This window comes from Lampris incognitus, chromosome 3 (assembly GCF_029633865.1).
Source record: "Lampris incognitus isolate fLamInc1 chromosome 3, fLamInc1.hap2, whole genome shotgun sequence".
Taxonomy (NCBI): domain Eukaryota; kingdom Metazoa; phylum Chordata; class Actinopteri; order Lampriformes; family Lampridae; genus Lampris; species Lampris incognitus.
This window is the reverse complement of record NC_079213.1, coordinates 29711853-29724818: the sequence shown is the minus strand read 5'-3', so window position 1 is coordinate 29724818 and position 12966 is coordinate 29711853. Positions and strand designations below refer to the sequence as shown.

Here is a 12966-nt window from a genome sequence, read left to right as displayed (position 1 = left end):
CCCCCCTCGAAATGTCTGTCCTAAATACGGCTTTCATCACAAGTGGGCTATTTTGCGCCCCGTGGTGCGTGTCTATTCCTGTTGCCCAAACGGGGGTGCAGCAACATCCGTGACGCAAGAGCCCTTCAAAAAAAAAAAAGAAGGGTAAAAAAAGTGCGTAACTCATTTCCATAAAGATATGAGATGATACGGTATATATAAAAATCCCGTCCCATGCTCTCTGATGGCACAGCCGATAACACTGCTGAGTTTCGGTCCAATATAATAATAATAATAATAATTAAAAAATAAAAATAATAAAAACAATAAAACAAATATATCATCACCTGTTTTACGGACGGACGTCGGACAGGAATCGTCCCGGATGAAGCCGGACAGCGCGGTGCAGAGCGCGCCCTTCGCCGGCCGGAAGCAGAGTCTCATCGAAGACGCGCGGAAAGAAAACGACGGCAGGGTCACCTGGAACTTCCTGTTCAGCCTGGGCAACGGCCGGGACGCCGGTCTCTTCAAAACCGGCAAGATGTTTGAGGTGAGCGACATCGGTAAGCCGACGTTTGTGTCGAGTTGGGTTGAACTGAGATCGATTATTGATTAAAAAAAACATGTTGTGTATTGCCGCCAGACGCTCGAAGCTAAACTTCTACACATAGAGAGTCGACCGGGGAAGAAGACGAAGAACGACACGACGGGCCTGGAGTTCTTCATGAAGTGTGAGCTGCACTGCTCCGACCTCGACGTCTTCATCAACTCACTCAAGAGAGTGGCCGACGATGTTCGCACAATCCCAGAGGAGAAAGGTTATTTTATCTTAAATAGATTGTGTACACACACACGCACTTGTACAGTGTAATTGGCATGTTGTTACCTGGCCTATGATTAGTAGTTAATTTAGCCAGTGAAGGCCCTTGCTTCTGAACAGATTAACAACTGAGCCTCTTTGTAAACAAATATACTTGACACCCCCCTTTTTTTTGTCAACATCACAGTTCCCTGGTTTCCCAGAAAGATAAAAGATCTGGACAGATGCAACCTGTTAATAACCAAATATGACCCGGACATGGACCAGGAACATCCCGTATGTGAAATTGCTTGGCTCTCTTCTATGCTCCAATATCAACCAGTATAAAATTCTGTGAGAAATGATATTGAAAGCATATTTATGATGAACTGCAACACCGCTGCCTTGCAGGGATTCAGTGACCCAGAATACAGGAAAAGAAGGGCTTTTATATCTGAGCTTGCCTTCAACTACAAAATGTGAGTTACTCATACACACATGCACACATGCACACGCACACACACACAAATACACACTCAAACAAAACAATAAAAGTAATTTTCTCCAGTACCAATGTCCAGCAAAACAGCAATGTTAGACATTATAAAGGTGCCTTTGTAAATAAGCATGGATTGTGTTTTTTCCCACAGGTGGGACCCCTTGCCCAGAGTTGAATACACGTTAGAGGAAGTATCCACATGGTGAGACTGAACTACTTTAGCTCTTCATTTTAAAGATGTAAAATGCTGCATGGAGAATGTTTCCATTAAAGAACAGCATCAAGTGGTGACAGCTTGCTCTTGACATATACTGTAAAAGGAGGGAGGTATACAAGACCCTACGGAGCATCTACCCCAACCTGGCCTGCAGACAGTTCCTGGATGGTCTGCAGCAGCTCGAGAGAGAGTGTGGCTACGGAGAGGACAGCATCCCTCAGCTCAGAGAAGTCTCTGCGTTCCTGAAAGGTGAGCGAATGAGAGAGAGATAGCAATGTTGTCAATCAGACAGACAGACAGATTGATAGATAGATACCTCTCTATGTGCACACCTACACCGCACACACACGAGTACACAGATCGCCTCCAGAAAGTCCAAACTATGAAAGAAATGTGATCAAAAACTGTGCACCTGTACCTGCTGCTTTCGTTGCTTATTTATCTAAGCAATATGATAAAATTGCCTGCTACTGGTGCATGTGTCTGACAGTGACGTTTCCATCTCTGTGTGTCCTCAGAAAAGACAGGCTTTCAGCTGCGTCCAGTTGCAGGGCTGCTGTCAGCCAGAGACTTCTTGGCCAGTTTGGCTTTCCGGGTGTTCCAGTGCACCCAGTACATCCGCCATGCCTCAGCACCCATGCACTCCCCTGAACCGTGAGTCACCTATGCATTTGACATTGATGTTATTTCATTTGCGGCATGTGTTATGTGTGGAGTGATGCTACCTTTTATTCACTTTATGCCTAATTTGCTTTCACAGAGATTGCTGTCATGAACTACTTGGCCATGTTCCCATGCTGGCAGATAAAGAATTTGCCCAGTTTTCCCAGGTAACACTGCACTTTCTCTTTTTTTTTGTCTTTTATCTAGCAAATCATGCCTGCAATATTATCTTTAAAACTCCCCTTGGTTATTTCCAGGAGATTGGTCTTGCCTCACTTGGAGCATCGGATGAAGACATTGAGAAACTCTCAACAGTGAGTCTTTTTTGTACACTAGGTCAAAGTGCTATGAATTAGACCATGTTAAAATCAATGCAATGGCCGTTATTAGAAGAACACGTCGTGAAGTTGAATTAAAAGTATTAGATTATCACAGAAAAGACATGAAAAATCAAAATTTCTTCAAATGTTGCGCTTCCTTTTATGTAACGATTTAAATGATACCCAAGTCTCAGAATCACAGGGCTTTCTCATTTTGAGTCGATGTGTCTTTATCGCCATCTAGTGGCAGAAAAGTGTTACTGCGCCTTATGTTCAACTGCCCTGTCTTCGCTTATGAAGAAGCAACCGATATAATAATTTGTTCTTCCCTTGTTGTGCTTTTCATGTAGTTGTAATTTCAGGAAATGTACAATCAATCAATTCACTTTCAAATACTGAAGATATTTTTGCTACTGTGGCATGTCAGTGAAATAGAGGTGCCATTCGGTTTGAGCAATAAGTGGATCTTTACTGTCATCTAGTGACAAGAGCAGAGTGCCTCACATTTTGTTTAACTGCTTTACCCTGTTTATGATGAGGGATCCCAACATAGTCATTTATTCCTCTCTTGTTTTTCCTCTGAATGCAGCTGTACTGGTTCACCGTGGAGTTTGGACTCTGTAAGCAGAATGGGACGATCAAGGCTTATGGTGCTGGACTCTTATCCTCTTACGGGGAACTGGTTGTGAGTTTTCTGTCTTTTTTTTTTTGCAGTTCACACAAGCAGAATGATATTTTTCTGTGCTATATGTATTATTTTTTTCCCTCATTTACTGGATAACGTAACAGCCTTTGCCATGTTCTCCAGTATGCCCTGTCCAACAAGCCGGAGTACAAACCCTTCAACCCAGAGGAGACTGCAGTCCAACCTTATCAGGACCAAAAGTACCAGCAGGTTTACTTTGTCTCCGAGAGCTTTGAGGATGCTAAAATAAAGCTGAGGTACATCTGAAAGGTTCCTGACCAAAATGTATTTAACAGACCATTCAAGAATGTCATTACATTGAGTGTGTGATTTTTCCCATTACTAAAAATATAGGATGGAGTCGTATGCTGAATATTATGTTGTTAATCAAGGACTTAATCTACTTTATACAGTATAACATTGATATAAATTTTTTCAGTTTGTGCAGTTGATGTGGTTTTTAAACATAAGTCCCAGCGCAGTAGTTACAGTATGTTATTTTGAATGAATTTTGGAAAGTGCGAGGAGAACACGTGTCGGTGCATGTGTGCACGCGTGTGTGTCAGACCAATTGCATGCTTTTTTTTTTCTGTTGAGCCCTTTGCATCTTTCTATTCTTCCAGGAAGTACTCAGCGGCAATCAAACGTCCCTTCTCAGTGCGCTACGACCCGTTTACCTGCACCATGGAGGTTCTGGATCAGCCTTGTAAGATTCAGAACGTCTTGAGCCAGATGAGGGAGGACCTGAAGATCCTTCAGAGTGCCCTGGAGAGGCTGGGCTGACATCAGATTCAAGTCCATGGACAGATGTGTCCAGTGATATGAAAGCCAGGCAGATTAAAACGTGCACAGCAAGCACGAGACTGAGCATTCTGCCTTTGTAAATGCATGGGAGATATACTCAACATCATTTAAAAAACACTCCAATCAGAAAACAGATATACTCATGAATGTTTATGGTGCACTGTAGGGCTGTTCATTGGTTTGTATGATACAAATGTTAAGTTAACAGTATGTAAAAATAAATGTATTTATTTTCAAAAACAAATCTTGAGAATTTCATAGCAAAACAGATGAAAAATGAGCGAGTGAATAACTGACACACTGACAAAGCCGAAATACGGAACATTACAAGCCAGGAAAGAGCAACTATTCCTCTGTTTTCACAGACTGATAGTAAAGAGACACGGGGGTTGATGGACATGGAGGTGATGTTCTTTGGCCATGTTTACTGAGAGAGGAGAGACCGAAAGAGAGAGAGAGGGGGAAGAAGAGTCGACCACTACAATAAGGGGCTTGCAAGCCATTCTCTAGCATCTAATTCCAAACCAACTCTTTCCATTTGGGAAATTTCTTGGAACCCATTTATCTTCACGTGTTATTAAGCAAAGGGAAGGAGCTAATTATGAATGATTTAAGTATCATATTCCCTCTGTTGGGCAAGTCCAGAGCCAGCAATGAGGCCCAGCACATCAGTTGGGCCAGGTCACTGGGACCTCACACTAGACCACACTGCACTGCTGACAGATGCTCTTCCTCCTCTTCTTCTACTTTGCTCCCCTCGCTTCATGCGTCATATCCCGATCGAATTTGGCCTTGACGTTTCGAGGGGACGTCCAAGCGCTTGATCCCCGTATCGGCAGAAGCGCGTGTCAGGGCCACGCTTCCTGTGAAAAGTGTAAAGAACATCTCGGCCCCCATCTGCAGAACTCATAAAGGAACAAGATGTACAAAGTGGCTGGCCGAGCCTCCGTTCGGCCACCTTGTGCGGGAAGCCCTTCCTTCCCATAATTCCACTGCACAGTAAATCAAGCCTGCTCCGGCCTCCTAGGGAAACCCAAGCCTCTCTTTTTGTAGAGTAAATTGTTTTGTGTGGAGAGAGAGCAAGCGAGAGAGAGAGAGAGAGAGAGAGAGAGAGAGACGGGGGGGGGGTGATCTACTGCTTGCCTGGTGTACAGAAGTGCACACATATCCACTCTCTCCAACCAGAAGTCAAACACTTAATAATTTCTAGTATCTCATTCTACGTCCAGCACACTCAAATCCACAAATCCCAATGAAACCGCGAGCAGGATCCAAATCTGCTGATCCCTAAACAAAACACGTTGCCATGGCAACAATATGACTGGTGAGCGTTCCAGCTGAGATTCTTGTGCCTAGCATTGCTCGCCACAAATCCCAAACGCTATATCATCCTGCCTCCAACCATAAGTGTTTCCTTTGTTGATGTCATGGCCATCCCCACCTTGGCTTGGATACCTTCTCCGTGCTGGAAAAGGGGGTCATGGGGTTCACTGTGTCCTTATGCCTGAGGACTAATAAATGAGAGGCACACAAAAAGAGAGATGCCGGTGAACCCGCTGGTTTTCGGCTAAAGACCTGGTAAAGGTGATGCACTTGGCCCACATTGTGCAGCCGGGCGCGCCGCGACGGAGGAGCTGCTGCGCCCGTTTAAAACCCCGCGCGCGTCCGCCGCGATGAAGCACACTTGGACCGACTCCTCGCACTCATCAAGACCCGCGTAATCACTCCGTCCTGGGGAATACAGCAAATCAGCCAGGAGATTAAACCGGAATCCAACCCTCACGGAGCTCTAATCTCTCCCTCTTTGTCTCCCCCCTCGGATCACGCCCCTCATTATTTTTATTTGCCCCCCCTCTCCCCCTCCGGCCCCTGGCTTTAGTTGGGCGGGGAATCGGGCGAGGAAGGAGAGATTAGGGCGAAATTTGTGAAAATCCGAGGAGCCGTGTGATCTCCTGTTTTCATCACTTCCACGGTTCACCTTACCGCGAAGAGCGCCATGCCCCCGCTCGCTTTACAGAGAACGTGGAAAGAGGAAGCAGGGGCAATAACATCTGCAAAAGCCCGGGGGGGGGGAGGAGAAAAGGGGGCCAAAGGTGACGCCGCATTAAGAGATGAAAGAAAAGACCTCAACATAAACACCTTGAGAGGGCGGAGAATCGGGCTCCCTTGCTTTTCCGCTCGTCCACCATCAGATGGTGGCCTTGAGTCGCCGGGGTGATGGAGCGTTTCATGGCCGGCGTAACTAGAGGAGCCTCTAGCTCTCCATCTTCTCTCCACCTTCTCTCCACCTCCTGCGGGACATCGTGCGTGTTCACGCTGACGTGTGTGTGTGTGTGCGTTATGCAAATGGCCCAGCACCACTTGCTCCCAGCTATGGGAATGGAGAGCCGGAGACCACAGTGGATTTGCTCAAACAGAAAACGAGTGGTAGCGTGTTATGATTGTGAATTATGGTTTGCGAGCCCCGTCCAATATATATAAAGGGTTGATGACCAGGTTTGGAAGGGTGAAGGTCTCCATGCCCTATTCCAGTCTCATCCTAATAGCCCAACATGAGCTACCACCTCCAGTCTCGCACGGGCCTGCTAGTGGAGCGCAAGAAAACGGCTTTGCACACCCACGGAGGCATTTCTATCGCACGTTAGAGCCCGAGGATTAAGTTAATGTGTAGAGGGGCTCATCTCTCATCTACGGGTTGTTCATAATCAAGTGTGAATAATAAAGCTGTGCGCTTCCCGTGTATTAGAGGATATAAACGGTACCCTGCCTGGCCTGTAATGCAGATGGGGCTTTACCGACACTTGCTTCCCCACAGGTTTATCATGTTTTGTGCACTAGATCAGCATGGAAACGAGCAACGCTTAACCCTTTCTCCCTCCTCCGCCTCCTGCTCGTCTCCCCAGAGCCAGCTGTTAAGAGCCGTCTCCTGCTGCCTTATCGAAGTTGTGAACTGCAGTCTGCACACAGATGGAAAACCACCTATGGGAATACAGACAGCCAACAATTCAATACCCGTTTTATATATATATATCACACTTACTCTGTGTGTGTGTGTGTGTGTGTGTGTGTGTGGGTCGAAAAGAGGGAAAAAAAGAGAGAACACCTGACGATCACGTTGAAGCGGTGTGCTGGCAACGTTGGCCTCACACATTCCAGTGAACTACAGCTCACCCGGAGTCTCTTGGCAGGACATCATAACAGACTTCTGACACAAGCAACAATTCGGAGAAAGAAAACTCGGTGTGCTCAGAGAAACCAGACTTGCCTCTCTGTTAATTTGAATCTGCTCTTAAAGAGCGGTCATAACAAGACAAAACCTGAAAAACTGCACAAACGTAAAAAGAAAGCAAGAAAGAAAGAAAGAAAGAAAGGAGGGGGAAAAAAAGAGGAAGCGACCAATTTCCATGACAAGTTCATGCGAGAGCTCACCCGATGATCACAAAAAATAGTTTATTGAAAATGCATCAGAATAGAAATAGAGGACCTAGAGTGAGATTTCTGTACAACTCGTGCATTGCTGGGATGCACGATGACGGCTACATTTCCGTCATCCAGAAGGAAAGCTTTCGGTCGCCTCCCATCACGCAAAGGGGGAGCGTCCGGTGCCAGCTCAGGCCGGCCCCCACTGTGGTCGATCCGATCATCACCGGCTGTAACGAAAACACCATATGAGATTCAAAACCCTGTACAGTGTGAGCGAAACCCATTTGCTGTGACCCGGCAACTCACTGACCTGCGGGTGTCCAAGATGGTGGATGAGTAACTGGCTGCAGACCTTCCCTGGAAATCCGGTGGTGGAGAAGAGCTTCTCGTTAACTCGAGACCACCTGAAACGAACAGTGACGTGCGTGCAATTTGAGTCAAACTCTTACGTTGCCATAGCGATTTATGTGACTAAACTATTTTTTGGATATACTTTATTAATTAATCCCCATGGGGGAATTCATGCTCTGCATTTAACCCATCCTAGCTGTGTAGCCACGAGCGTGGGGCAGCCGCCGTGCAGTGCCCGGGGACCAACTCCCGTTCGTCTTGCCATGCCTTGCTCAGGGGCACAGACAGGAGTATTAACCCTAACATGCATGTCTTTTTGATGGTGGGGGAAACCGGAGAACCCGGAGAAAACCCACCGCAGACACGGGGAGAACATGCAAACTCCACAAAGAGGACGACCTGGGATGACCACAAGGTTGGACAACCCCAGGGTTCGAACCCAGGATCTTCTTGCTGTGAGGCGACAGCACTAACCACTGGGGCCACCGTACCGTGGCCCCAGTGAAACTGACCTGACGGCGACAATGTTGAGGAGAGAATGAACAACTTTCTTACCTGAACAGCCGTGCTTTGTCTACGTGGGATGGCCTTTTTTCTTGTGGGTAACTGCGGAGGGTGAGAACAAGTATTCAGTTCAAGCCTTCCAATACCTCACATTCAAATCCCGCTCATGCCGCATCATTACTACAGCCACTTCCCCCAATTTACCTGGAGCGGGTTATGTCCCAGATGAACCAGTCGTTGCCCGCCACAGCACCAACTTTGATGGTATTAGTGAGGCACCAGTCTGCTGACATGAGTGGTAACTGGCCACAGTCCAGAGACAGAATGGCCTGATGGGTGACCAGATCATAGAAACGAATGGTCCCCTTCTTTTCTGCCACCATTAACTGGAGAGGACAAGGATTCTTTATTAGCAACCACAGTGACATCACTTCACCCACCGCATGGGACAAGATGCAACAATCGGATAGCCAGCTATTCCAGTTATTCAGAAGACTTTCTCAGGTTAACAGATTGGCACATGCAAACACCAAAACTCATAGACGATGTCCAAATTCAACTCATAAGCCAACATTTGGTGAATAGAATACTGACGTAGTAGAGAGATTATTTAGGGTGGAAATATGACCAGGATATGAGTTTCTATCCAGAATATCTGTTTTGAGTGTCCAAAGTGTGCGACGTTTTCTTTTTTTGAAAATTTTCCCCCCTTTTTCTCCCCAATTGTATCCGGCCAATTACCCCACTCTTCCGAGCTGTCCCGGTTGCTGCTCCACCCCCTCTGCCGATCCCACATGCCTCCTCCGATACACGTGGAGTCGCCAGCAGCTTCTTTTCACTCGACAGTGAGGAGTTTCACAAGGGGGGGGCGTAGCGCGTGGGAGGATCACGCTATTCCCCCTCCCCACCGAACAGGCACCCCGATCGAACAGAGGAGGCGCTAGTGCAGCGACCAGGACACATACCCACATCCGGCTTCCCACCCACACACATGGCCAATTGTGTTTGCAGGGACGCCCGGCCAAGCCGGAGGCAACACGGAGATTTGAACCGGCGATCCCCGTGTTGGTAGGCAACGGGATAGACCGCCACGCCACCCGGACGCTCTGAAGTGTGTGATGTTTACTACCTTAAATTTCTCCTCTGGATGCCAGCACACGCTGACACCAGGAGAGCGCAGTCTCAGCATGGTGGTTTCATTGCCATCCAGGTCCCAAAGCCTGCAGAGACACAGTACGGATCATGAACTTAAATCTCACAAAACCGGCAAAGACAGAACAGTCAACCTGACGAGTGGATATGAACCACGCCTAGAGTTCAGCTACGGTAAGACAGAAGACAACAGCCTGCGCTGGAGTAAGGACATCCCTGCTGTTGACAGAGCGACGTTCAAAATCCTTTATTTAACTGTATACAAGAGGTATCACAAAAACCTCACATGGGTCTTCTTTTCTCTACGACGCCTCTCACCCCTGCAGAGTTCTGCAGCTCAAGTTTCCATCAAACATGCGGCTTTGAAACAGGACACACTATAAATAGGGGGGTTTCGCAACGTGATATAGGGCGACGATGGATGGTCCGCGGTCGTCCAAGTTCATGCTTGTTCACAATTTAACTTTTTTCCAACTGCAACCAAGTGATGTGCGAGTGAGCCCCTGTTCTCTCGCTTGAGGGGGCGGGGGGGGGCTCTTTTATCGAAACTTGGCCTCGAATTGTGATGCCTGGCTTGTGCCGGACTCGGTCTCGGGTTGCAGTGAGCTATGATAGCACGGGCAGTGGGGGAGACAGCGCTCTACCCTGAGTCAGGCGTCACGCTCCACTCGTGTTACAGCAGAGGGCTTCGCCGTGGGCGGCCCGCTGCCATTCATTTTCTGTGGAGCAAGACGACGGGAGCAGAACACACGTAAAGCGAGGCGGAGCGGCGGGGGGGAAAGCGGAGCGCCATCCCCTAATAAATAAGTGCCGAGTGCTGCCGCGAGAGGACTCCGCGTCAAGTCATCACAGGTTGGCGTGAGGGTTAAGCGAGCGGGTGTGACCAGACACGAAAAGTAATCGCTTCCATAAAGAGACGGTCAACTCTCCACTTCAACACGACTGATGCTCAGGACAGCAAGTGGGGAACACCTGGTGAACATCAGCGTGAGTGTAATAAATAACCGACGATGACTATCTACCACGTCTGAACCTGAATACCTCGACACACAGCCCCATAAATCTCACCCCAACCCCCGAAAAAGAGGAGAATCGGGGATGGGAGCGGGGTGGATGGACAGGTGGGCTCCAACAACGCAAAACAAATAACCGTTGAAGCACGGGAAGGCGCTGAGCGATGAGGTCATGCAGAAGACATCACCTAGCAAAGCCCAAAAACTGCTTAAAAAAGACCATCTGTATTTTCAGGTGTGTTGTCGGGAAGACGGGAAATTCATCTTCCCGAGTGGTGAAGGCGGCCGAAGACCTCGGTAAACACACGTTTCCTGCCCCCGTCTCCTCCTGCAGCAGATAGGGCAGCGCACAAAACTCTCCGAGGCTCCTCTCCCTCGCTCATTACTCGGCCTCGGCCAGAGAACGCCGCCGCCACAGCATGAGCAAAGCAGAGAGAGGAAGAAAAAAAATAATAATACAAAGAAGAAATAAAATAAAATAAAATAAAATAATAAAAGCCTCAGACCGCACCAGGAAAACAACGACTAAACCCTCTTCTTTCAGACCACTAGCCAAGCAGAGCTCAATTGCATGCTACACCGCCATGGGCCAAACTGTGGTCAACCACTTTGCCCTTCAAATGGAGAGCAGTGACTCCTCAACAAAACATAACCTTTTGCTGAACGAGGTGAAAGGCATGAGACACGAAAACACTGGCGACTGCCTCTGATAAAGCGCTTGTGTAATTGCATAACGCCACATCTAGCAATAACACCCCCGCTTCCAAAGTACAACAGAGTTGAAAGGGAGAGGGCATCTGAAGCCCCTGTATTGTATTATCTAAGTGAGAAAACAGCGGGGCTGCAGCACTACGGTTTGTCAATGTTTTCCCAAAAGTGGAGGAAACGGGAAATGCTGTTAGCACCGTGTGATCCGATTTACTGTAGAGGCGAGAGCAAATAATCGCGGCGAATCTCCCGAGAACACGAGCTGGACGGGTCGAAGAATAACCCTCCTCCCGTTGCCTCACAGTGACGGCCGGTTGGAGGTACGCGCTGTCCCAACCTCCCTTCCGCCACATCAGCACTTTTCCCAAACAGACCTGCATACAAATATTTTCCTGTTCAATAACATCATTAGATAACATCCACCCATGCATTATCCAGGCCACTTATTCCAATCCAGGTCACGGGACGCTGGAGCCTATCCCAGCAGTCACAGGGCGGCGGGCGGGGGCGACACCCTGGACAGGCTGCCAGGCCATCACAGGGCCTGCCCACACCACACCACACCACACCACACACACACACACATTCACACCTAGGGACAATTTAGTATCTCCGATTCACCTGACCCACATGTCTTTGGACTGTGGGAGGAAACCCACGCCGACACAGCGAGAACATATAAACTCCACACATAGGATGACCCGGGTTGACCCCCGAGGTTGGACTACCCCGGGGCTCGAACTCAGGACCTTCTTGCTGTGAGGCGACCACGCTAACCACTGAGCCACCGTGCCGCCCTCATTAGATAACAGATATACGGATTTCTAAAATAACCAGAATGCATAACGGGGCCGTTAGTCTTTCATACTGAATTGGCTTAGAGTTTTATGGATCTGCAGTTTATGGATCTCCCCCAGCACACCTTGCATAAAATAAATAAATAAAAACTGATTCGAGCCATGCAGTAGGTTAGAGCTGGGCAATTGAGCGATATAATATGGACATATTAAAGGCTGCATTACAGTAAAGTGAGACGATTTTCTGAACTTATTTGACAGTTTTAGCCGAGTGAAATGAAACAGCGAATGTCTCCACCTGCTTCTCCATCACATCCACATCACTACTGATGTTTACATTACAGCGATGACTTCTCAGAATGGTCTTTCTTATGTGTGAATATGTTGCCAAAGCACCAATAGTCATCTGCAAAACATTGTAACATTATCTATCGATAGTGGTATCCGGTCAAAAATATGGTGATATTTGAGCATCCCGGTAGTGTGGCGGTCTATTCTGTTGCCTACAAACATGGGAATCGCCCGTTCGAATCTCCGTGTTACCTCCGGCTTGGTCGGGCGTCCCTACAGACACAATTTGCTGTGTCTGCGGGTGGGAAGCCGGATGTAGGTATGTGTCCTGGTCGCTGCACTAGCGCCTCCTGTGGTCAGTCGGGGCGCCTGTTCGGGGGGGGGGGGGCTGGAGTGAGTAGCGTGATCCTCCCATGCGCTACATACCCCTGGCGAAATGCCTCACTGTCAGGTGAAAAGAAGCGGCTGGCAACTCCCCATGTATCGGAGGAGGCATGTGGTAGTCTGCAGCCCTCCCCGGATCAGCAGAGGGGGTGGAGCAGCGACCGGGATGGCTTGGAAGAGTGGGGTAATTGGACGGGTACAATTGGGGAAAAACAGGGGGAACAATCCAAAAATTTAAAAAAAGAAAAGAAAAGTGATATTTGATGAAGTCAATACCGCCCAGCCCTACAGCAGGTCAGTGGCGAGAATAAAAACGCTGATGTGATGAAGGGCACCATATCACACAGAGCTTTACGGAACTGACACTAGAAATAATA

General features: G+C 48.0%; 2 protein-coding genes across 3 annotated transcripts in view; one reads left to right on the top strand and one right to left on the bottom strand.

Moving 5' to 3' along the window:
- The first annotated feature begins 251 nt into the window (after window positions 1-251).
- th2 (tyrosine hydroxylase 2) lies at window positions 252-4168 on the top strand. Its single transcript, XM_056275767.1, has 12 exons — window positions 252-529; window positions 623-797; window positions 987-1075; window positions 1190-1257; window positions 1429-1479; window positions 1598-1743; window positions 2013-2148; window positions 2255-2324; window positions 2415-2471; window positions 3067-3162; window positions 3286-3419; window positions 3786-4168. Exons 1-12 carry the CDS (start codon window positions 365-367, stop codon window positions 3943-3945), a joined length of 1347 nt encoding a protein of 448 aa, XP_056131742.1. The 5' UTR covers window positions 252-364; the 3' UTR covers window positions 3946-4168.
- A 3267-nt stretch (window positions 4169-7435) lies between these two features.
- Window positions 7436-12966, bottom strand: part of nup37 (nucleoporin 37) — a 13399-nt gene continuing 7868 nt past the window's right edge. For both annotated transcript variants that reach the window (XM_056275908.1, XM_056275909.1), the window contains exons 6-10: window positions 9374-9464; window positions 8449-8630; window positions 8296-8346; window positions 7700-7793; window positions 7436-7616 (exon numbers count right to left, since the gene is read on the bottom strand). In XM_056275908.1, the coding sequence (XP_056131883.1) occupies window positions 7503-7616; window positions 7700-7793; window positions 8296-8346; window positions 8449-8630; window positions 9374-9464 (532 nt within the window). In that variant the 3' untranslated portion in view covers window positions 7436-7502. The remainder of the gene's footprint in view (window positions 7617-7699; window positions 7794-8295; window positions 8347-8448; window positions 8631-9373; window positions 9465-12966) is intronic.

Coding starts and splice junctions, on each gene's coding strand:
- th2 (XM_056275767.1), top strand. CDS start 365: ATGAAGCCGGACAGCGCGGTGCAGAGCGCGCCCTTCGCCGGCCGGAAG. Junction 1,076..1,189: donor ACATGGACCAGGAACATCCC/GTATGTGAAATT, acceptor GCTGCCTTGCAG/GGATTCAGTGACCCAGAATA. Junction 1,480..1,597: donor TTAGAGGAAGTATCCACATG/GTGAGACTGAAC, acceptor ATACTGTAAAAG/GAGGGAGGTATACAAGACCC.